The sequence below is a fragment of the Balaenoptera physalus genome, assembly GCF_965194825.1.
Source record: "Balaenoptera physalus genome assembly, chromosome: 18".
Taxonomy (NCBI): Eukaryota; Metazoa; Chordata; class Mammalia; order Artiodactyla; family Balaenopteridae; genus Balaenoptera; species Balaenoptera physalus.
The window spans coordinates 60,854,102-60,876,997 of NC_138899.1; the positions used below are offsets into that span (position 1 = coordinate 60,854,102).

The window sequence follows — 22,896 nt, forward strand, 5'->3', positions numbered from 1 at the left end:
TGGTTGTATCATTTTACTCGCCCACCAACAATATATTAGAGTTCTAGTTGGTCCACATCCTTGTTATCTGATGCAGTCTTTTTCATTTTAGCCATTCTAGTAAGTGTATGGTGGTGTCTAATTTGGCTTTCATTTAAATTTCTGAGATGGCTAATAATGTTGAGAACCTTTTCTGTGCTAATTGGCCATAAGTATATGTGTGTGTATGTGTGTTCCAATTGTTTGCCTGATTTTGAATCAGATGGTTTGTCTTATTACTGATTTGTAGGAGGTCTTTTTATACTCTGAACATCTATATGACACAATAAAAGGCAAAATTACAGATACAGAAAATAGGTTAGTTGTTGCCAGGGCCTGAGGCTGGGGAGGAAGGGATTAACCTACAAAGAGGTACAGGAGAAATTTTTGGAGTGGTGGGAAAATTCTCTGTTTTGATTGTGGTGGTAGTTACAATGTGTACAGGCAAAATTCCTCAAACTGAACTCTTAAGTTGAACTTATTGCATGAAGAGAGAGAGAGAAGAACACAACAGCTTGATCAGATGGACGCCACCCTGGCTCACAGGCAAATCTCTTAGCTTCTCGGAGGTGCAGTTTCCCCTGCAGAAAAATGAGGTTAATGATAACCTACCTCTGAGGGCTGTTGTGGGAATTCAATGGGATAGCAGCTGAAAGTGACGGGCAAAACAGGTGTTCAGTATGTCCCATTCATTAAAAAAAAAGATAAACCAGGAAGGGAGCTGAGAGGGGCCAATGTGTTCTCTTCCCAGAGGCTTACCCAAGTCAGGTGACCTTGGTGACAGCTGTCCTCTCTTTCTGCTGCTCCCAAAGAGTTAGCGGATGAGTCACTGCCCCAGAAGCCAATCTGGTCCTGGGGGATCGATCTCACTGAATCATGCCCCCTGGGGACCAGCTAATTTGTACATTTGCTCTCCAGTCAATTTGGAACATTAGGTGGCAAAAATAATATGGCAAGAGTTTCTTCAAGAGCCATAACCCTCTGCCTTTATTAAGACGGTGCCTAAAAAGATAACCTCCCCTGTGAATAGTGGCTGCTTTGCCTTCTCTCAATTGGAGCGGGCTGAGGAGAAGGGCAACGCCACCGTGATCTGGACTGGCCGGGACTTGGATATGCAGCTCAGGCTTACTGTTAGGTAAGCGCTGAGAGAGTCAGTCAATTTCATAGCATTTTGTCATGAGTTTAGGTGCAGCTCAATTTACAAGTTTTCCTTTCAAAATCTTTCAGCCATTAAAGCTGCATAATCTTGGGAGGTTTGGAGGACACATAATTGATAAATGTGTTTTCCCTCCACACACTCTCTCTCATGTTTATTCATGCAGAGCGAAGCAGTTTTAGAATTTGCACAAAGGGTTGGCGTATCCAGCCCCCTGTGTTTCTGAGGGGGGAGGCAAGATGATTCCATCTTGGGAGTCATTGAAGAGGGGGATTTGAGGCTCGAAGGCAGAGAACTCCATCCCAGGTTCTCATGCCCTCGCTTTGGCTACAAATACTGAGCCTGGGAGTTGTGGCACCAGGAGGGTTACTAGGCACCCAGAGAGGCAAATGCTTGTCAGCTGGATGGTTAAATTGTGAAGAAAGCAGGGTTTGTCCTTGAAGCACTTCCATGCCTTCATTCCCCGTTTCTAACCACTACTCCCTCTTACCGGTCTATCCGCTTTTTAAGATGCTCCACCCAGGCCGCGCCTTTGAAGAGCGCCCCAGGCTGTAGCCCATTGGTTCTCAAACTTGACTGGTAATTAGAGTCACCTGCGCATCTTTTAAATCTCCAGCTGCCCTGGCCGCACATCGGATCAATTATATCAAAACCTCAGAGGGCGGGGCATAGACACCAGCTTCTTGTAAATCTCCTGAGATGATTCGATCGTGCAGCCAGGGCTGAGAACAGCTGGGTTGGACTAGTGCTTCTCCAGGGGTGGCCTGTGAGTCCCAGAATCTCTGAGAGTATTTGTGGAAAATGCAGACTCCTGGACCCACCAGCCCTCTAAGCACTGAATCTCAAGGTGGGATCTGGAAAGTCTGTGTTTTGACAACTTCCCCAGGTGATTCTCAAGCACACTTGAGTCTGAGAATCAGCTCTAAACCTTTCTCTAGTCCATCTGTTTCTCATGATATGGCAATTTTCCCTTTCCTTCAGCCATACTAGTCTTTCAGTTCCTCAAAGATAACCATCTTCTTCCATCCTCTGGACCTTTGCATATTATAGCTGTTTATCTGGAAGGCACTTTGCTCTCTCTTTGCCTTTAGGAAATTGGCAAAGATAACAATGATGAAGCTATAGCCCTGGAAAGTCATTGTAAAGTGCATGTTTTGGAGGAGAAAAGAGTAGGCACTGAAGGGCCACAATCCCCTCCCTCGGGACAGTTTGGTTTACTAAGTCAGCTAGCTGTCACTGGAAGTCATAGAGAGGTTGCTCCAGAGATGGTGGGAGAAAAGTCAGTAGGTTTGATGGAGGTATTGAAGGAACAAGAGAGAAGACTTAAGTGATGTAGCACCCACTGGGTCGGATGCATGAAAGCAGCAGCCCTGGGCAGCAGGTAAGAGAAGGCAGTGCCAAGAGACACCTTAAGTTACCCAGCAGGACCAGGGACATGAAGCTTTTGGGGCCTGTGGCTGGTAGCGGGTGCCACAGGGAAGAGAGGGGCCATGGGGGAGAGGGGCAGCAAAGGACAAGGCTGGGTGATGGCGGATATACCCAGATGGAGGGCAGAGCCACTTTGGCTACCTCAAATGAACAATGATGATGGGGAAATGTTAGTGGAGGGTTTTTTCAATCTCTCAAGTCTGGTGTTACTGGGAAAGTGTAATCTAATTTAAAGTTGGTTCAAATGCAACTGACTATCAACTGCAGATCTTCTTTTAGGACAGTGCTTCTCAAACTTTAATGCGCACATGAATTAAGTGGTGATCTTATGAAACTGCAGATTCTGATTCAGTAGGTCTGGGGTGAGGCTGAGATTCTGCATTTCTAAGCAGCTTCCAAGTGCCCCTGGTCTTAGCCCCAAACTTAGAGCAAGGAGGTTTGAACATTCCAACTCTTAACGGTGGGTCCGTGGTCTCTGGCCCAATCCAAAAATGCCTGCTGAATCATTAACTTTTATGTTGTATTGCACAGAGCTTTAGAATTAAATATTTGCATGCATTCTAATCCTCTAAAAATTACTATTCCAAAAATTATACACGGTAGCTCTTTATTAACCAAAATACTTATTGAAATGGGACTCCCCAATTTTGACATGCCAGATAATATAAAAATCCCTGCCATTTCGCCGACCTCTCTCCGAGTTGTTAAAGGTGAGATGGTGGGTACTGACTAGCTTACCCGTGCTTTTTTGTCTGACCTAAGGTGGGTTATTAAGTATATGTAGACTTTAGACATGAGAAAACATTTACACAATTTTCCTTTTCCTTTTTTTTTTTTTTTTTGGTCACCTACACACAGCCTCCGTTGGTAAACTCTGCCTTCTGGAAAATAGGGGGTGAGGACACCGTGGAAAGAGCAGTCCTTGGCAGCTGACAGTTTAATTCCTGGAATTTTATTAGGAAACTGTCAAAGGAACTAGATTTCACAAGAGGATCAGTCAGCACTGCTGACTTGTGCTGAGCTTCAGCTCCGGTTACTGGCTCGTGAGGCCGGCAGAGACGTGCCATGTCAAGCTCACTAAGAGGGCACTGCCAGCATTTCATCCAAGCGCACTGGTACACTGGGGCGTTGTGGGGGACAGAGAGCAAAGTCGATGATATCTCGGCAGCTGCTGAATGACAACAGGTACAGTAACTACAGGGAAGGGGGCCCTAGGAGCCGCCCAGGGACACTGGGAGCACAGGGGAATGTCTCTTGTGCATTAAGCATCAGTCTGAGATGGGCTGCTGTAAGGTGGGCTGAGTTTCCATACTTTTTATAATCGAGACCACCATTGTGCTCCACGGGACAGACTAGATTGTGTGTGTGCGTTTAGGTGGATAAAATCACTAGATTGGCTGAGACTTGAAAAGCCCATCTAGTCCTATGCATTGTCTCAAGACAGGCTCTAATGGCATAATTTCCAAACAAACAGGAATCCATCCCCTTCTAAAAACTCTGCAGGTAGGTCTATTTCACAACTTTTCTCACAATGACTTCTCTCTGGCATCTCCCACAGTCAGGAAACATTTGTCTAACGCAAATCGATTTTTCAGTTACCCAGCTCTCCTTAAAAATCGAGAAAGTGCTTGGCACTGCTGGAGACATCAACACGGTGAGGCATGATTCCTGCCCACTTCTCATTAGTCGGGGCTCAGATCTTCTGCAAAATGTTGCTGACCCTTCCTTCAGAATTCATCTTTCCCCTGAGCTCCCATACTTTATGGACAAATTTGTTATAGCGTTTATCACATCCTGCTTTTGAGTACATTTTGCATGTGCCCATTATCTCCCCACTGGATTAACATACTTTGGACGTGAAATGTAGAAGATGGGAGGGGCTCAAGGGCCCATCCCAGCTCAGGGCTCTTTGTCAAATACTTCAAGGAAACTTCAGAGGAGGACTGATGTGTGACTCTACAGTGTTTAATACCTTTGCTAGAGCAGTAACGTAAGTACCTGTCACATTAAAATGAACATTCTGAGCACAAGAAGTGGACATAATTTTCATTGTGGCTTTATATGCTGTAGCAAAGGATTGAAACAACCTAAATATCCATTTATAGGCCATTGGTTAAATACAGGTTGGCACATCCATTCAACAGAATACTGTGCACCTGTTGAAAAGATTGAGGCAGGTCTATATTTGGCAACGTGGAACAGTCTCCAAGGTTTGGTGTGAAGAAAATGGGATGCAGAATGAAGTGTATGGTATGCTAATATTTGCAATAAAAAGGTGTGTGTGTGTGTAACATGTGCGTAGACTATTTCTAGAAAGATACAAAAGAAATTGGTAACAGTGGTCACTGACGAGGGGAACTGAGGTTTTGGGACAGAGGTAGTGGTGGGTTGGTAAACCAGATCTCTGGGGATAAAAACCCCTATTTGTAGAGTTTGATTATTTCTATGGTGTAAATACGCCCACCATGGCCAATTTCAAGATAACAATGGTTTAACATTGGAGCCAGGTGGAGCCAATATGAGCTGGCTTCAAAGCACATCACTAGACACGGGGGTGGGAAGGTGGCCTGCTTTCCACTGTAGACCCTTTGGTTACGATTTTACTTTCTGATGTCATACTTGGATGGGCTAAAGTGTAACAATAAACTTTTAAATTTAGAAAAATTATCGTGTTCAGATGGCTGTACTCCTTTAGCCTTCTCGTCTCCAAGAGTTTTAGTTTTCTTCCCTTGATAGTATTCTGCTTTCCTGTACCTGTTCAGTCTCTCTGGTCAGGACCTATCAGTGCAGTCTTATACACACAAAAACACACTTAATATTGGTAACTTCTTGATATGTAGGGCAGGCCGCTACCTCCTGAGTGTAGAAGCTGTAGGAATGTCAGGCCAGGAAAGAGCCATCTCCAAAGAGCTGCTGCTGGTGAAGCCAGGACACACAGCTTAAGCACAAAAGCCCAGCTTCCCAGCAGCTGTGTGGGCGAGTGACACCTGTGCAGCACAGAATGTGACCCTGCCAAACAGATGCTTTTCTGTCCCAGCAGCCCACCCGCGGGAGCCGGCTGCAGCAGAATTCCTTAGCAAACACCTCGCCTCCCACCCCGTGCCAGCCAAAGTGAGGCCCAGCCAGGCTAGAGAGGAGACCGCCAGGCACCGCCAGCCCTAAAGATTCCTCCTCGAATCATTCTAGAAGCCGTTTCACACCAATTCCCAAGTCTGGCTTTTGTTCATCACTGGGTTCAATGTGTGTCTGAGATTTTGTGTCTTAAACCTTTCATTTTAGCCTCTTCTTCGTCCAACTCCCTCCAACTTATTCAGCTTTCAGCTAAAATATTTCTCCTTAGATGGCTTCCTCTGTTGTAAGCCTGTCTCACCCTGCCCGCATCAATCACTCATCACAGCTGTCAGTGGAGTTGTTTATCATCAGTCTTTCCTGATCAGCTGAGCGCAATGCCTGCCTTATTTACAGGTGTTTTCCCAAAACCGTGCACAGTGCCTGGCACATTTCAGCCCTCAGTGCGTGTTGGCTGAATGAATGAATAAGTTAGAGTACACTCTTACGAAACCTTCAGAAGACGTCCAATACAGGGAACATTTTATTTGGAGAGAACTTGAGCATTACTTTATCTTCATTGTCCTTTAAGGCAGTAACATTCTTCCTGGAGGCAGATGGGGGAGAATTGTCTGAGGCTACGTGAAGTGCAGATTAAGACAAAGCCAGCCACTTTGCATTCAGATGCAGCAGAAACACAGGTTATGGGCCGGGAGAAGCCAACATGTCGGCTTCCTGAGCCCACTGCCGTGGAGCAGATCTGGGGCGATGCATTTCAATTGCTTTGAAAAATGGCTAAGTTCCACTACATACCACCCCTAAAGAAGATACCTCATTGATGAGCCCTTCCAGCACGATAGAGGGGGGTCTAGTGTTGGTGCCCGGTGCTCTGTTGCTATTTAGCCTTTGGTAAGTTTTCAAGGAAATTGCATAGTCTATTAGAACTGCTCAAATTCACACTGTTCCTCTGGTTTTATTTTGGAATTCTTTTAACTATCCAGTCATTAGCTCTTCGCAAAGCAATGCAGCCAGTTCTTACCCAGCTTGACACCTGGCTAGGTATGTGTGTATGTGAGTGTGTGTGTGTGTGTGTGTGTGTGTGTGTGTGAGTGTCTGTGTGTGTGTTGGGGTACGGGGGTGAGGTGGGGGTCACTGGTCATTGGCACATATGGCCCCTGGGAGCTTGAGGGTACCAAAAAAGTAAACATCGGTGCTATGGCCTGGCAGCAATCACATGCACTATGATCTAAGAGCAAATGAAATCAGAGCAAGATGGTTCCCAGTCACCAGATATTCAGCCATACCACAATAACTAGATCTAACACACAGAGCTAAACACACGGGGAGGCAGCACCCAAGAACAGACGCTTTGTTATGGCTCTGCACTGCCCCCTAGTGTCTTGCTGCTCAATGACACCCTCCTTGGATAGAACCTTCCACCAAGAGTTAAGTAAGAATCTATTTGAAGGCACAGTATTCAAGATGTTAGATCTGGTCAGAGCCCAAATCGTAGGGTTAAAAATAGAGGGCTTCCTATTGGCTGAAAAAATAAAATCTGATGACATTTGGGACCCTAGTTCTGAGAAAAGGCTCTGATGATGAGTCTTAGGTCTTCAGGTTACCAGAGACTCTTGGAGATCCCAACAGCCTGACTGATTTGACAGATGATCCAAATGGCCCCAAGAGGAGGGTGGCCGGCAGAGGTCGGCCACAGAGAAGGCAGAGTTCTGAGTGGAGAGCGAAGTCACAGGGAGACAGGGTGCAGAGGGGCTACACGAAGGAGGCTCGTAACAGACCAAACGCTGGCCTCCAGAAGCCGGTTTTAGGGCTGGTTTGATGATTCTCCCCTCCCGGTTCTCACCCTAAACAAGAAAGCCGCCGATTTAAGCTGGTTTGAAAGATTATGTTAAAATTAACAACACTACAGCTTCTATACTTGACTATAGTGGCAAAAGCAGAAAGGGTGCCTGGAAAATAAGTTCTTTTTGTCTCTAGATTTTCAAAGCAATCAATTCAATGATAAAAAAAAAAATTTGTAAGAGACTGGGTCTTTTGCAAAGAATAAAGCACTTTTTGTTAAATACACGAAGGCTACTTGGCTGAACAGATACACATTTTGTCTGGAACCTTGTAGAATGTCACCAAGTTGAAAACGTTGGAATGGTTTGACTTGTCCCCGTGTTTCCTGGGAGCACCCGGTGCTGAGCAGTCAGAAACGCACGTGCGCCTCCAGTCCCGCCCGCTGGGCCTTACACCCTCTTCATTCCTTTCCCCATGAGGCAAGCAAACACTGTCATGACCATCTTGGGGTTCACTTCAACCAAGTCTTCTGGAAGGGCATATACTCTTGCTCCAATTTTTCGGGCCATAGAGATGGCATACCTAAAAGAGAAAAGAGGAAGAATGAGGGGAGCCTAAGCAAGTAAGAAGGGGACCCCTGAGGATCACAGTTATGCTCTATTCCACATAATCTATACTATATACTCTCTGCTCGGCACTATAAACTACCTACTATACAGAGCTCATTCCTGGTATGGCTGGGGCCAATCACTGGGTTCCTCCCGAGATTTGAGGGCAAACGCTGGCCTGACAAAGCTCCTGACTCCGTCAAACTTGCTGTCCAGCCTCGTGATAATTAGCAAATTTATTATTTGTCCTTAGAGAGCTTCCTAGCTAGCACCACTTTTGGTGCCTACAGCATGCTTATTCGCTTGGGCTGTACAGTGGCAGAAAAAGTCACAGAACTGAACGAGAGTGTGTGCTAGGGAAAGTCTGCAGACACCATTTCAACTACAGAAACATTTTTACAAGGCAGAAAAAAGGGGAAACGCATCTGTAATACCGCGACCTTACCCATCAACTCCTTTCTTCCTTGTTCCATTCTAATTCTCGCCTCCATGTATGTGTATTTATTTATGATACTATAATAGTAGAATAACCAGAGTTTTATATTACACATTTTTCATGTAAGATTACCATAGCTGTAGCAGAATATGTTTGCTCTGTTTATAGTTATATGAAGATAATTTTTATTAGTTGTAGTCTATTTTCAAATGAGCCCACCCTATTACCTGGCAGTTCTTTTCTTCTCCTCATTCATTATCTAGTAACTTCTTGCAGTGGCTACTCCAGAGATTCTCCATTCCACCCAAAGCCCCATTACTCCCTTTGCGCTCCTGAAATAACTTTACTCTTACTTTATTGATCAAATTAATTTAAGAGTATCAGGCCAGAGCATCCCCATTCTTTCTCTTCGTCCATCTCTCAATCACTTCCTCTATATTAACTATTAATGAAATAAAATTAATTTTTCCATTATAAAATAGAGGAAAAATTATTAAAAAGTTAGAAAATAGAGCTTCAAAAACCAAACCAACCATGCACAATCCTGCCACCATAGCCACCTTTAGGAGTCTATATAATTCTTTTTACCCATTTTTCTAAGTAATTTTGTATCTTGCCCTTACAGGACAGTGCTTAGGAGCCTGGGCTCTGAAGTCAGACTTTGAATTTCAGTTGAACCACTTGATAATTGTAAAACCCTGGGCGAGTTCCTTAAACTTAATCACATCCCTCTTGAACATCTATAGGTTCAAGGCCTTTTTTTTTTTTTTTTTTAAATTTCTGGGTCTTCATCAATGTTCTTCCCTCTGCTGGAATATTCTTCTTAGCTCTTTCACCCGTCCAGCTCCTTCTTACTTGTCCTTTCAATCCGTCCCAGCTTAGATGTTATTTGGTAGAGCTTCAGTTCCCTTCCTGCCCCCTCCACAGCACCCTGGGATCCTCCTTCCATACCATCCCTCACACTCTACTGTAACTGCTGTTGAATTATTTCTCTTCTCTCCATTAGATTGTGCTAAACATCAGCATACCAGGAACACACGTCCCCACTTTCCCAAACTGGGCACAGAGAGAAGGGCGCTGCTGGGATTAGATACACAGCAGGGCTGCTGGGCACTAGTCATTCGTTAACCCTGGACTTGTGTTATGGGTTGAACACTGCCCCCCCCCCCAAAAAAAAACATATGCAGAAGCCCTAACCCCTGGTACCTCAGATGGTGATGTTATTTGGAAAAAGTGTTATTTAAGGTATAGTTAGTTACGATGAGGTCATGCTGGGGTAGGTTGGAGCCCTAATTCAGTATGATTGATGTCCTTATAAGAGAGGGAGAAGAGACACAGACATACACACACACAGAGAAGACAGCTACGTGAAGTCACAGAAACACAGGGAAGGCCATGTGAAGACAGGGATGGAGACTGCAGTGGTGCATGTATAAGCCCTAGGATGAGGGAGGTGTGGGACAGATTCTCCATCAAAGCCCTCAGGAGGAACCAACCCTGCCGACACCTTGATCTTGGACTTCTAGCCTCCACAACAGTGAGAGAAGAAATTTCTGTTGTTTGAAGTCACCTTGTTTGTGGTATTTTGTTATGACAGACCTAGGAACTAATACAGCCTGCTCTGAGAAAGGCACGTCTCTAGGGTAGAAAGGCACCTCTCTAGGAAGGCAAGCTTTCCATAAAGACCAGATAGCAAATATTTCAGACTCTGTGGGCTTTGTCACAACTATTCAACTCTGCTATTGTATCAGGGAAAGAGCTATAGAAACTATGTAAATAAAACCTGATTTATAAAAGCTGACAACAGACCAAATTTGGGTTCTGCTGACCCTCATTCTACAAGTAAAGCAAATGGCAGTTGCTCTCAAGCTGGTGAAGACTCTGGTCTTGAACCCCACGCCTGCCCATGCATAGCCACAGATATTCACAAATAGAATGTTTATATTTGCTCGCACCGTGTACAAACTCTATTCAGGAAGCCTCCCATAGATTATGATTAGGAAATTGGTTTTATGAAATTACAGGCTTGCTTATCAATCAGAAGTCAACTGTTTTCAATTTCAATTGTTTCAATTGTTACCAATCGTTTTTGTCTTGTTCCCTCTAACACCTGGAGCCTTAAACTGCTATTGCCCAGTATTGAAAATAATGAAGATGGGACACAGTAAGTCATGAGAAGAAAAAGCATCAACAGTGAACCTAAAAGTGTTTGCACGAAGGCACAGGCACTAGAGTTCACAGCTGCCCAGTGGCCGACTCATCCTTTCCTCCCCGACCTCAGGTTTATTTACGTACTTTGCATTGTTGAGTTTCTCTTCATCGTTCAGGTTTTCTGTCTTCAGGAGGTCATAGTTAATGGAACCTGGTTGAATGGCATCAATGAGATCCAGGACGGGCAGACTTGTACTAATCTTTGGGTCCTGCAGAGAGAGAAAGCACGGGCTTTAACAATATGCTCCCAAGTTACTTCTGTTTGGCTCAAGGAAAGTGAGTGGTTCTTTCCTCTTCAATACGAATATATACATCCTGGTGTGGGAAATGCCACAGTGTCGCACATGGTGTTTCAAACCAGTGGTCATTTCTGTAGGGGCATCACTAGTAGCTTCCTGGTGGTTCACTAAGTGGAGGAAATCCATTGTCTGCCAACAGGCAGGGAGTCATTCCCCAATAGTGAATGGAAGGAAGTTAGAGCAGCTAGAGAAAAGCAGAGAGGTTGATATATAGTATGTTTCATTCAAGTACTGGTTATTAGTAGAGGAAGGGATGATTTGAAAAAGAAACCATCAGAAAAGAGAGACTAAAGACATTAAGAGGAGCCCCGCTTCATTTTCAGGGGACATCCCAGAGGTGACAGGCAGGGAGAGTGATGTGGGCTCAGTTGGACGGGATTCAGTGAATGCTCCTCTCCTGGGGACCTTAGGGAAAGAAAAGGGTCCACAGGTCCAGGTAGACAGTGACAGCAATTATGTGATCAAATGCAATGACTGCAACTAATATCCATTGGCGTCTCACAGTTTGCTCAGCACTTTTTATAGGTAATCTCACTTATTGCCACAAGCCTTGGATGGAGGCATCTAATCTTAATTTACAGCAAGCAAAGGGAGTTTCTGAGGTTAAGTGGCTTGCTAATAAGTGGTGGGGCTGGGATCTGAACCCAGGTATTCTGACTTAAAATCTTGGGCTCTTTCTTTGGCGTCTGTAAACAGTTTGATGGACACACGCAAAGCTGTGAACGCTTTTTTTTTTTTTTTAAAGGTTCTACCTGATTTTTTTTTTAAAAGGAACATTATTTTTTTTTTTTGGCTGCGTTGGGTCTTCATTGCTGAGCGCGGGCTTTCTCTAGTTGCGGCGAGCGGGGGCTACTCTTCGTTGCGGTGCGCGGGCTTCTCATTGTGGTGACTTCTCTTGTTGCGGAGCACAGGCTCTAGGCGCGCAGGCTCAGTAGTTGTGGCTCGCGGGCTTAGTTGCTCCGCGGCATGTGGGATCTTCCCAGACCAGGGATCGAACCTGTGTCCCCTGTGTTGGCAGGCAGATTCTTAACCAATGCACCACCAGGGAACTCCCTGTGAATGCTTTTAAGGTGTAAATGCACAAAACTCTGCACCTGTGAGTACAGACATGCCGAGGCAACTGTGTGTCACCATCTGAGCATAGTCAAGTCCAAACACCTCATACCTTGCGGGTCCAAATCAGAATCAATTCTAAGCAAGAAACAAGACACAGGACCCCCGCAAGATGCTAGGTCTCCAGCACTGGCCCTCTGTAGAGGTAGAATACTATTTTAAAAAATAGAATGGGTCCATTTTTATTTACTTCTGGGTTATGTAAGAACCACCACAAAATTAAGATCAATATACATATAATCATAATCTAATTTCCACCATTAGCCTGAGCTTCTATCTCCATAGCATTTTTTGGTAAGGAAGCACAACGGAAGCAAAATGGAGAGATTTGAGTTTCACCTTCTTTCCTACTTTCTTCCCACAGCCTTGGTGGGCTGACAGGCAGCGAGACGGCCAGCAGCTGGCAGCGTTCACAGGTGAGGAGGGCCCAGGACTGTTTCTGCAATGGTTAATCGGGGTGCGCTGTGCTCAGTTTTTGAAGGGTTTCACTTAAAAGCAGTGTGGGGCTAATTTGACATTTTCCTTTTGTGGTCCTTTTGACCTAATCGATTCCGCAATGACTCAGTGAGAAGACAGGAGAAAATTAGCCCAGAGCATCACAAGGAGCAAAAAATTGCCAAACATTCCCAAGAGTGAATATCCCCACAGGATCACCCCAGAAGCTGCTGGGTAATGAAATGGGATGCTTTCCTGTAAAGTGGCAGCTGCTTTACAGAGAGACACACGCCCGGAGCCCTTCACTTCATAGCCATGGTCATCAAGTGACCTATAGATACCCTCCGCTCTATAACCTCACCTCGCAGGTGAAACGTGCTTTCCCCTCCCTGATGGACACCACCTGCAATTACTAGCTGTAACCTCAGGAGTTAAATGAGCCCCCAGTTTCCTCACTATAAAATCAGGAAAATGGTGGGACTTCCCTGGTGCTTCAGTGGTTAAGACTCCACGCTTCCACCGCAGGGGCCGCGGGTGGGATCCCAGGTCAGGGAACTAAGATCCCGCATGCTGCCCGAAGGAGCCAAAAAAAGAAAAAAAATCGGGAAAATGGTAAAGCTGTCTTCATGATGTCTGTGAAGAGGAAATGACGAGCCCCCTGTTACAAACAAGGAGCCCCTAGTGCTCAGACCACGCTCCATCCTCGAGCAACCCTGTACTGTACTGTTCGCCACCGCCTTCCCAAATCTCCTTCTGGAAGGACTTGCTCACGTCTGTCACCAGCCTCCACTTCGACCTCCAGACCAAACGGATGGTAAGCAGAGGGGGGACAGAGCTGGCCGTTTCCTGTGCTGAGCTCACAGCGACTGGGCACTCCTGGTAGAGCCCAGCCTAGAGATATACCTTCTGCCCCTTCTGGGAGGGGAGAGATTTTCAGTTTTTCCTTGATTTTGAAGCAGAGGATTGATAGCATGACGAACTGCCTCACCCGCCCTGTTAATATAACTCTGAAGGGGTCCCTCCCCGCCATCGTGACCTTTAAGCCAGGAAAATGTAGTTAAGATATGACGCAGATATTATACTGTCGATCAAGTGCGCAGGGCCCTTGAGGAAGGATCCAGCTAATGTATAAAACATGAGTGAAGAAATGTAATAAAATATCATGCTGTTATTAATAAAAATGGGATTTGGATACAAGTAAACAACTGCTTTTTTTTCAAAAAAAAGAAACATCCCATGGGAGATTTTTAGCATTTTACATTTCACCCTCATTATGTTAACAATCTGAACCATGGAGCTATGCACATTTAAAAAACATTATATTTTACGTTACTTTGGAAGAAAAACGTCTAAAATCCCGTGTAAAAAACGATTGGTTTTTTAAAATTATTACAGGAGAAAACGACAAGAAATTTGTCAATGAAATGGCCTATGAACGCCAAAACAATAATGGGTCATTCAAGCAAAATCAAAACGGGAGAGGGAGCCTCAAAGACCTCACACTGAAGGTCACTCTTGAAAACAGAGTGGAAGCAATAAAGATAAGCATAAAGGTCAGGTGGCCGCGAGCAGGAGACAAGCACGTTACCTTGAAACTGGAGATGGATGAACTTTTCTCCGCTTCCTTCAATGTTTCATTCACCCAGTTGACAATAGTGTCATCGTTGACCTTCTGCCCACCACCAAGTTCTTCAAGAATATTCAGTGTGTACCTGAACAAAATCAAGAATGATTTCTGGAGAAAAGTTGCTAAAGAATTCACTATTGTATAGCACAGGGAACTGTATTCAATACTCTGTAATGACCTATATGGGAAGATAATCTAACAAAGAGTGGATATATGTATGTGTATAAGTGATTCACTTTGCTGTACAGCAGAAAGTAACACAACATTTTAAATCAACTATACTCCAATAAAGATTTTTAAAAAAAGAATTCACTATTCACAGAGAGTCGCCAGCATAGAAAAGTTTTTTTTTTTCCTATCACAGAAGATGGACTGAACACCATTACATCTGAGGAAAAAAGAATACGTAATGACATTAGTTCCTTTTAGAATAACAAAATAGAACTTTATACTTAGAGTGAGTTGCAGAGCAAATACCATGGTCATTGTACAGAGAGAAAGCAGAAGAGAAGCAGGGAAAGGAAAATGAAGTAAAGGATTTGAACCAGTGACACTTTTCTTAAAGGAACTATGAAAATCAAGGAACAATTCAATGTCAGAAAAGCCCAAGCACATATATCCGGAAAAAACTATAACTCAAAAAGCTACATGCACCCCAATGTTCATAGCAGCACTGTTCACATTAGCCAAGACATGGAAACAACCTAAATGTCCATCGACAGATGAATGGATAAAGATATGGCATATATACAATGGAATATTACTCAGCCATAAAAAGAATGAAATAATGCCATTTGCAGCAACATGGATGGACTTAGAGATTATCATACTAAGTGAAGTAAGTCAGACAGAGAAAGACAAATATCATATGATATCACTTATGTGTGGAATCTAAAATATGACACAAATGAACATATCTATGAAACAGAAACAGACTCTCAGACATAGAGAACAGACTTGTGGTTGCCAAGGGGGAAGAGGGTGGCCGAGGGATGGATTGGGAGTTTGGGGTTAGGAGATGCAAACTATTATATATAGAATGGATAAACAACAAGGTCCGACTGTATAGCACAGGGAACTATATTCAATATCCTGTGATAAACCATAATGGAAAAGAATATGAAAAAGAATGTATATATATATATATATATATATATATGTATAACTGAATCACTTTGCTGTACAGCAGAAACTAACACAAAATTGTAAATCAGCTATACTTCAAAGCCCAGGCAGCCAACATAATAAAGAAAAAATATAAGAGTTTCCTCTGTGTATCACAGAAGTAGAAATATTGGGAATACACATTAATCTCTAGTTAATCTCTAGTTTGAGGGTAAGAATTGCCTTAGATACATACTGTTATGAGAAGTGGGTTTTGCAGGGGAAACATTAAGAAGATGCTTCAAGCTCTTAAAATTCCATGGAGCAGAGAAGACTCACCACTCCCCAAGCTAATCTCTCTCAAAGGGTAAACGCAGGGAGAGAGCCAAGCAGTAGAGCAGGTGGGCAGGTCTGCTGGCCTCACGGTTCAGTCTTGTAAGGGGGGGAGAGTCAAATTACCCACAAAAGACTAGAATTTCACTGTGTGTTGTCCAAAATGAAACTCAAGTATCCTGCCATTGAGTCCTGTCTGGAGGGCCTCCCTAAATGAGGTCACCCTCCACTTGGGTGCCCAGGGTTTTGCTCATTACATAATCCATCGGGTATCTTCCTCCAGTTACTACTTCTGTGCTAAACACAGTTCTTCCACAATCTCTCACATGGTTTCCAAGTGCAATCTCGGAAACAGGAGCAATGCCCTGCTTCCTTCAGGTGAAAGCACTTTCCTATCATTGGCGATGGGGAGGAAATGTGTTTCTGCAACTTTTCTTTATCAAAACAATAAAATCACGTGGACCAATATGGCATCCAAGTCCTCTCAATGACACCTCCCCAGACTCCCTCACATCAGCTGGTTCCTCTTCATTCTGCCTTTTCTAAACTACTGTTCCGGTCATGTCATTTAAAGTGACTCTCCGAGGCCCAAAGAACACAGATCAAATTCCTTAGAATGGCACACGAGTCCTTTCACAATTTGACCTGAGTGTCCCTTTTCAGCGCCTCTCTCATTTCCTCCTTCCCCTCCTTCTTCAAGGCTTTATGGTCACACACACTTATGTTCTTCCCGCTGCACAGAACCATCGGCAGCTCGCCGACCGCACCATGCGTCCTCCTGCCTCCTGCGTCCATGACTCAGATGCGCGCTCTGCCTTGGATGGCCTTCCTCTCTAGTGAATTTCTAATCCTGAGAACAAGTCCCAGTTCAAGGATCATTTTTCTGACCCATGCCATATATTAATCATTATTGCTACACTTGCTTCCAACCTGTTTCCCAGAGCTTTGGATGGAGTTGATATGCATGTCTCTCTGCCTACCTCGTGCCCTTGGACAGAGTCCATAGACCATATTCATCTCAGTGCTTTCAGGGGTTAGCAGAGTGCCCAGTACATACTGGGCATCTAGCAAATGAAAGAGTAGAGTAGTAGATGAAACGAACAGAATGACTTTCTCCCAGGAAAAGCAAGGAGAAAGTCAAATTGAGAAATGCTTAGTCTGGGCCCAGAGATGGGACCAAAATGCTAAGGAGTAACGAGTACAAATGGGATAAGTTCCAGTTAGATTTTCAAAATATTACTAGTTTGGAAAAAGGCCTGAGGTTTGATCATATCATTTATGTCATAACCAGCTTGTTTCCTAACAGCATGTGCATGAAGTTACCAGCATTTACTATACCACGTAAGAATTTCTGCCTAGTCCACTCATTAAGAGATGGTGGGTTAGTGTTTGTTTCATCAGGTCACGTCCATAAATAACCTGAGAAACAGACTAGGTTTAATCTTCCAGCAGCCTCACTCATCTCAGGACCGAACTCTCACTTCCCTTTGCCAGGAGGCCCAGCCTGCTTTGTTGACTCTCTCCAGTGAACAGGAGCGGTGCTTTCAAGCCACTCCTTGAGTGAGGGAAGAAAATGGTGCAGAGGAGAAGCTCACCTTTATACAAAAGTCTATTCGTGCAAATACAAAAGGCCACAAAGGGACAGGGGAACTTAGACGCAGAATATCCTGGAGGCAGCTGACTGCATTCAGGGGTCTGAGAAGAGCCCCTCGTCGTGGCACACCATGCTAGTGAGCACAGAGTTGTCCTGCCACCTCAAGGGAGATGCAGAGGTTTAAATGGAATCAGACACCTGCTTGTAAGGACATCAGGAAAACAAAGGGAAGAAAGGCACAAATTTAGGTTGGAGACTCCAGTCTAGAAAGTCCATGAAGCACCGAATGTAGATTCAAAATTGAAAACAAAAATCAATTTGGCTTGTGTCTTCCTGGGATTTCCCTTGTGAGATAATCACTCCTTATCATGAAACATGTTTTGGGGGAACTGTGCTATTATTAAATGGAACCCTCCAGACAAGATCCCAGTATCCCTGGTGTTTGCACACCATGCGGTGCTGAGAAGCCCTCTGTCAAAATGCAATGGCCCCATGAGCTGCAGCTTAAGCTAGGGCCTCATCCAACCACAGACGATGGATGGGGTGTGGGGCTGGAGGGGCTGTGATTATGACTTGTGTGCTTTCCTGCCATCAAACACTTGTGTTATTTATTTAACATGTGACCCAGAGGGACATACCTCAGTGTTTTGTTTTTCAAGGACCTAGCCCCAGTTCACCAGCCACAGCCTGTTTGATCTGGGGAGAATTCCCTCCTTTGCCTGCCTCACACTCTTGATTCATCTGTTGGGGTCTCACTGTTGTGGCTGTCTGCCGGCGGCCTACTTGTCTCAGGCTTTTGTCTCCAAACTTAGACACGTGCAATTTGCCAGCTTTCCAGTCTGAGAACGATTTCCAGGCTACTGAAGGGGAAAGGGAGGTTTAAGCTTTCATTTGTTTTTAGAGGGAAAAATGGCATGCCATTTATTGTCCAGATAAATGACCAAATTAGCACATCTGTGAAATCCAATGAAATAAAGTCCAGCTAGAACTGGCTCTAAATTTATTAGATCTGTTCTTGTGTGGCACACAGAGAAAAAAAAAAATACCCTTCTGGTGGCATTTACGTAATTATCAGTCATTTCATCGCCTTTCACAGTAATGTATTTCTCTGTCCATTTTCTTATAGGCACAATTCTTATATAGTAAAGACTCATGAGAAATATGACTTATGTACCAGGTAGAGACACAGCAGCAAACTAGCCCTTATCATGATGATGTCAACTATGATGTTGGGTCACATTTTTATAAAACTTCCAGAACGAAGATCATATTACAAGGTGATTTTCAGATATTATGAAATTCAAAATAGAAGAGAGTTGGACTGAGTTTTCTTTTTAAGTCACTAAAATAGAAAATATCAAAGATAATTTCATCTTCAAACCCATGAGTCAATTTAACAGTTGCAACTAAAAAGACTGTTGCTTTGGTTTTTAAAGCAATCAGTACCAAAAGCCAGTCTGTTAAGAATTAAAAACACATGTGAAAGAAAATAGAGAGTAGTTCAGAAATCGTTTCTGAAAATACACCAGTGAGAACGGCCCTTAGGAACTTTCAGTGATGTTCTAGATACATGCAGTAAAATAGAGGCTAAAGTTTCTTTAGCTCTGGAGTTTTCTGTGCCAGAGAAGCCTTATGCCATCTGCCTTCAATCATTAAAGAGATCCCAGTTGAGAAAGGAGTAACGGAGCATCATACTTGATAAAGCAAATGTGAATCAGGTAGTTAGATTGATTATGATCATTTCTGATCACCCTACATCACCTGGAGACACTGACATGATTACCCCAAGGACCATTATAAATATGAGGATCTGCAGACAGTGGCCTGGGAATAAAGCGGCAGTGCTTAGGGACAAACCCTTGTCTCTGCCATTACCTTGTTAGACATAATGTAATGTGACGTATGGTTTCTTGGGCTTCCTTCCAGGTAGAAAAATGAATTAAGTCATACTAACATAGGTTCTAATTAAGGAACGGAAGACTTCTGCCTGGTCGGAGCTATCAGTAAAGGGGGAAAGGGCAAAGCATGTAAAAGTAAACCAGATCATGCTTACAGATTTGCTGTCTAGAATTCTTCCCAGACTCATGTTTTTGTACCAAAAATTGTTTACTTTTCTTACCATTTATTTTCTATTTGTATCTTATTATATTCTACTCTTGCTTAAATAATATGGCCACATAGCTCTCACATTAATCAATTTTATGTTTGACTCTAAAAGGTATCTAAAGTTCTCTGTTAAGGAAGTAGCAGGAAATTCTGCTTTTGGTCATGATGGAATAACAGGGATCAGTTTACCTTTCCGCCTTAAACACATAAAACACAATGAAAAAACATGAAACGATGTTGTTCAGACATTGGACGACAGGAAGCACAAAACAGTGGTCCCTGAGAGAAGGAAAACAAATGTGGTAAACCCTGAGATTGTCCCAGATTATTGCATGGAGAGTTTCCAGGCTGCAGTGCAGGGAGAGAGAACTCAAACAGAGCATGACAGTGACCCTGAGCCAAGCGGACAGGGTTGAGAACTCAAGGAAGCCAGGGTGCTAGAATGTGTGGGGCAGAATAGCAGAGAGAAGAGAGCTGCCTGGAGAGGACAGTCATCTAGAAAGAAAGCTCCAGAGATCTTCAGAGGGTTTGCCTCAAGTGTTCAGCTGAGTGCTACTTGGAGCATTCATGTGAGGAAATTACCAGAGGCTGGGAAAAGAACTTTCAGAAATGAATGGGCAGAACAATCCTTGGAGTTCACACAGGGCTGGCATAAATTTGGTTCCCACCAATCAGAGTGGAAAAACCTCATAATATATGGAGCATCAAGTAAAGTACTCAGAAGAGATTATCTCAGTATTGAGAGACAAAATTAGCTCGAGATTAATTAAGATTTTAAGTAAGCCCCCAAAGGATCAAATTGTGCTTAAGTAACTTAACTGCATCCCAGGACAAAATTCAAGAATATTTAAAGGAATACAGAAATATCTAGCACACAGCAAGGTAAAATTCACAGTGCCTCACATATTATGAAAAATCAGTAGGCATGCAAAGAAGCAGAAAAATATGACCCATAATGAAGATAAAAATCAGTTAATAGAAACAGACCCAGAAATAACAGTTATTATAATTATATTCTATATGTTCAAGAAGGTTAAGGAAAGAAATAGAGGAGATGTCAAAAAGACCCAAATCAAATTTCTATACACGAAAACTATTATGTCTGAGATAAAAAAATTATACAGCAAATGGAATTAATGGTAGACACTGTAGAAGAAGAGAGTGGTGAATTTAAGACAAGGCAATAGAAATTATCCCAAATGAAACAGAGAGAGGAAAAAATGAAATGTAAAGGAAAAAGATGATTTGAGCATCAGTGAATTTTGGGACAACTTCAAATGACCAAATAAATGTGTACCTGGAGTTCCCCAAAAACTAGAGAGTGGGTACAGGAGTCATATTTGAAGAAATAGAGGCCAAGATTTTTCCAAATTTGATGAAAACTGTAAGCCCACAGATTCAAGAAGCTCAACAAACCTCAAGCACAAGAAACACCAAAGCACATCATAACCAAATTACTTAAAATGAGTGATAAAGAGAAAATCTTAAAAGAAGCCAGAGGAAAAAAGACATATTACATACAGAGGAACAAAGACAGGAATGACAACAGATTTATCATTGGAAATGATGCAAACTAGAAGACAGTGAACACATCTTCAAAATACTGAAAGAAAAAACTATCAACCTAGAATTCTACACTCAGATAATATACCTTTCAAAAATGAAAATATAATAAAGATTTTCTCAGACAGACAGAAGCTGAAATAATTCCTTGCCAACAGATGCGCACTGCTAGAAATATTTCAAGTAGAAGGCAAATGATATCAGATCGAAATCTGGATCTACACCATGGGAAGAAGAGCACCTGAAATGACAGATATGTAGGTAAATATAGCATATTTCCCCCCTTATTCTGAAAGTCCCTTTAAAAGATAAGTGACTGTATTTACACAAATCAGTTAAAAGTTAAAGGATGGAAAAAAAATGTGCCACGCTAAACTAATCAAGAAGAAGCAGGAGTGGCTGTATTAATATCAGGAAAAATAGGTTTTAGAGAAAAGAATATTACCAGGCATAAACAGGGTCACTCCATAATGAAAAAGGGTGATTCATTAAGAGAACATAACAATCTAAAACACTGACGAACCTAATAACAGAGTTTCAAAGTACCTGAAACAAAACTGTCAGAACTGAACGGAAATTAAAAAAAAAGAGGACTGCCCCGCCAACATTCCTTTGGTTTTAAGTTTAGTTTAACATATAGTCTTATTAAATTAAATCACATCCCTGAAATTTGCAAGTATTTTTCTAGATAAAGAATACATTCAATAAAATGCCATTCCCCTGAGTTGCATTACCTTCTCATTAACTGCCAGACCAAGGCCAATGTCAGGGTGCGGTTTCCTTCATTGAGATCTTGTCCACCAATGCCAACCAGGGAAAATTTCGCTTGATTCTTCCCCAGTTCCACTGCATAGTTACAATTCTCAAGCTGTTAATGAGCAGGAAGGGAAACAATCTAATGTCATCATCTCTATGATGATAAATACCCGAGAAAATAAGATAATAAAGACACAAAATGAAATAATAAGGTAAGATTGATTGATCTCTCAAGTCTCGCCTGGCTCTGCAATTCTAGGATTCTAAGTTAGTCAAATAATTTTCTATCTTTTCTTAAATCGAACCCCTCACTCCCACCAAAAAAATATTCATAGTGTACTTTAAGTGCAAAACCAAAATGAATTATTATGATGAACATTTTCATGGCTATATCACACTACAGAACTAGAGAGCCATACTAAGTAACCTGTCTATAATATTCCTAAAATAGCTGAATTCATAGAGGTTGACAGAGAACATCTGAATTCTCCATCCTACACGCACACGGTGGACTGACATGTGGGACAGGTATTCCTGTGGCTATGACTCATGGATCATTGGGTCACAGGCATGAGAAATGGTGGGAAATGTTCGTGCCAACCCCGTGGCTCCTTTTACAAAACAATCTGTTCCCATTACGTTGACACTAGACATACTATTTGTACAAGTCAAACTGTTAGTACAAGGCTTCGATTCTTTAGAAAATTAGAATGATGATCTTGCTGGGGGAAAAGCAACCCTGCAGCTCTGCTTGCTCTAATTATCTTAATTAGAATTTTTACATCATAAAGTTTAAAGACATCCAACATGGAATTATAAATAAGTAATCAACTGAAATAATGAACTCACTTTAATAAAACCATTCAGGTTTCTGATTGCAGTACTCTAATTTAATCCATGGATAAACAGTTATCTAAGTTTGGCCTCCTGATAAAGTATTCACAAGGTACTCTTGCAGGCTTATGACTTCACCTGCCTACCAGAACATCAGAAGAGTCAGTGTTTGGGACTTTGCTGGTGGCGCAGTGGTTAAGAATCCGCCTGCCAATGCAGGGGACACGGGTTTGAGCCCTGGTCCGGGAAGATGCCACATGCCGCAGAGCAACTAAGCCCGTGCGCCACAACTACTGAGCCCATGTGCCACAACTACTGAAGCCCGTGCACCTAAAGTCTGAGCTCCGCAACAAGAGAAACCACTGCAATGAGAAGCCCGCGCAACACAATGAAGAGTAGCCCCTACTCGAAGCAACTAGAGAAAGCC

The 22,896-nt window shown here is 43.0% G+C and overlaps 1 protein-coding gene across 6 annotated transcripts in view; it reads right to left on the reverse strand.

Moving 5' to 3' along the window:
* Nucleotides 1-6,165: 6,165 nt before the first annotated feature.
* The window catches only part of LCP1 (lymphocyte cytosolic protein 1), an 81,471-nt gene continuing 64,740 nt past the window's right edge, over nucleotides 6,166-22,896 (reverse strand). For all 6 annotated transcript variants that reach the window (XM_082435391.1, XM_082435389.1, XM_082435388.1 and 3 more), the window contains 4 exons: nucleotides 21,614-21,747; nucleotides 14,141-14,264; nucleotides 10,790-10,914; nucleotides 6,166-8,032 (listed from right to left, as the gene is read on the reverse strand). In XM_082435391.1, coding sequence (XP_082291517.1) covers nucleotides 7,900-8,032; nucleotides 10,790-10,914; nucleotides 14,141-14,264; nucleotides 21,614-21,747 — 516 coding nt within the window. In that variant the 3' untranslated portion in view covers nucleotides 6,166-7,899. The remainder of the gene's footprint in view (nucleotides 8,033-10,789; nucleotides 10,915-14,140; nucleotides 14,265-21,613; nucleotides 21,748-22,896) is intronic.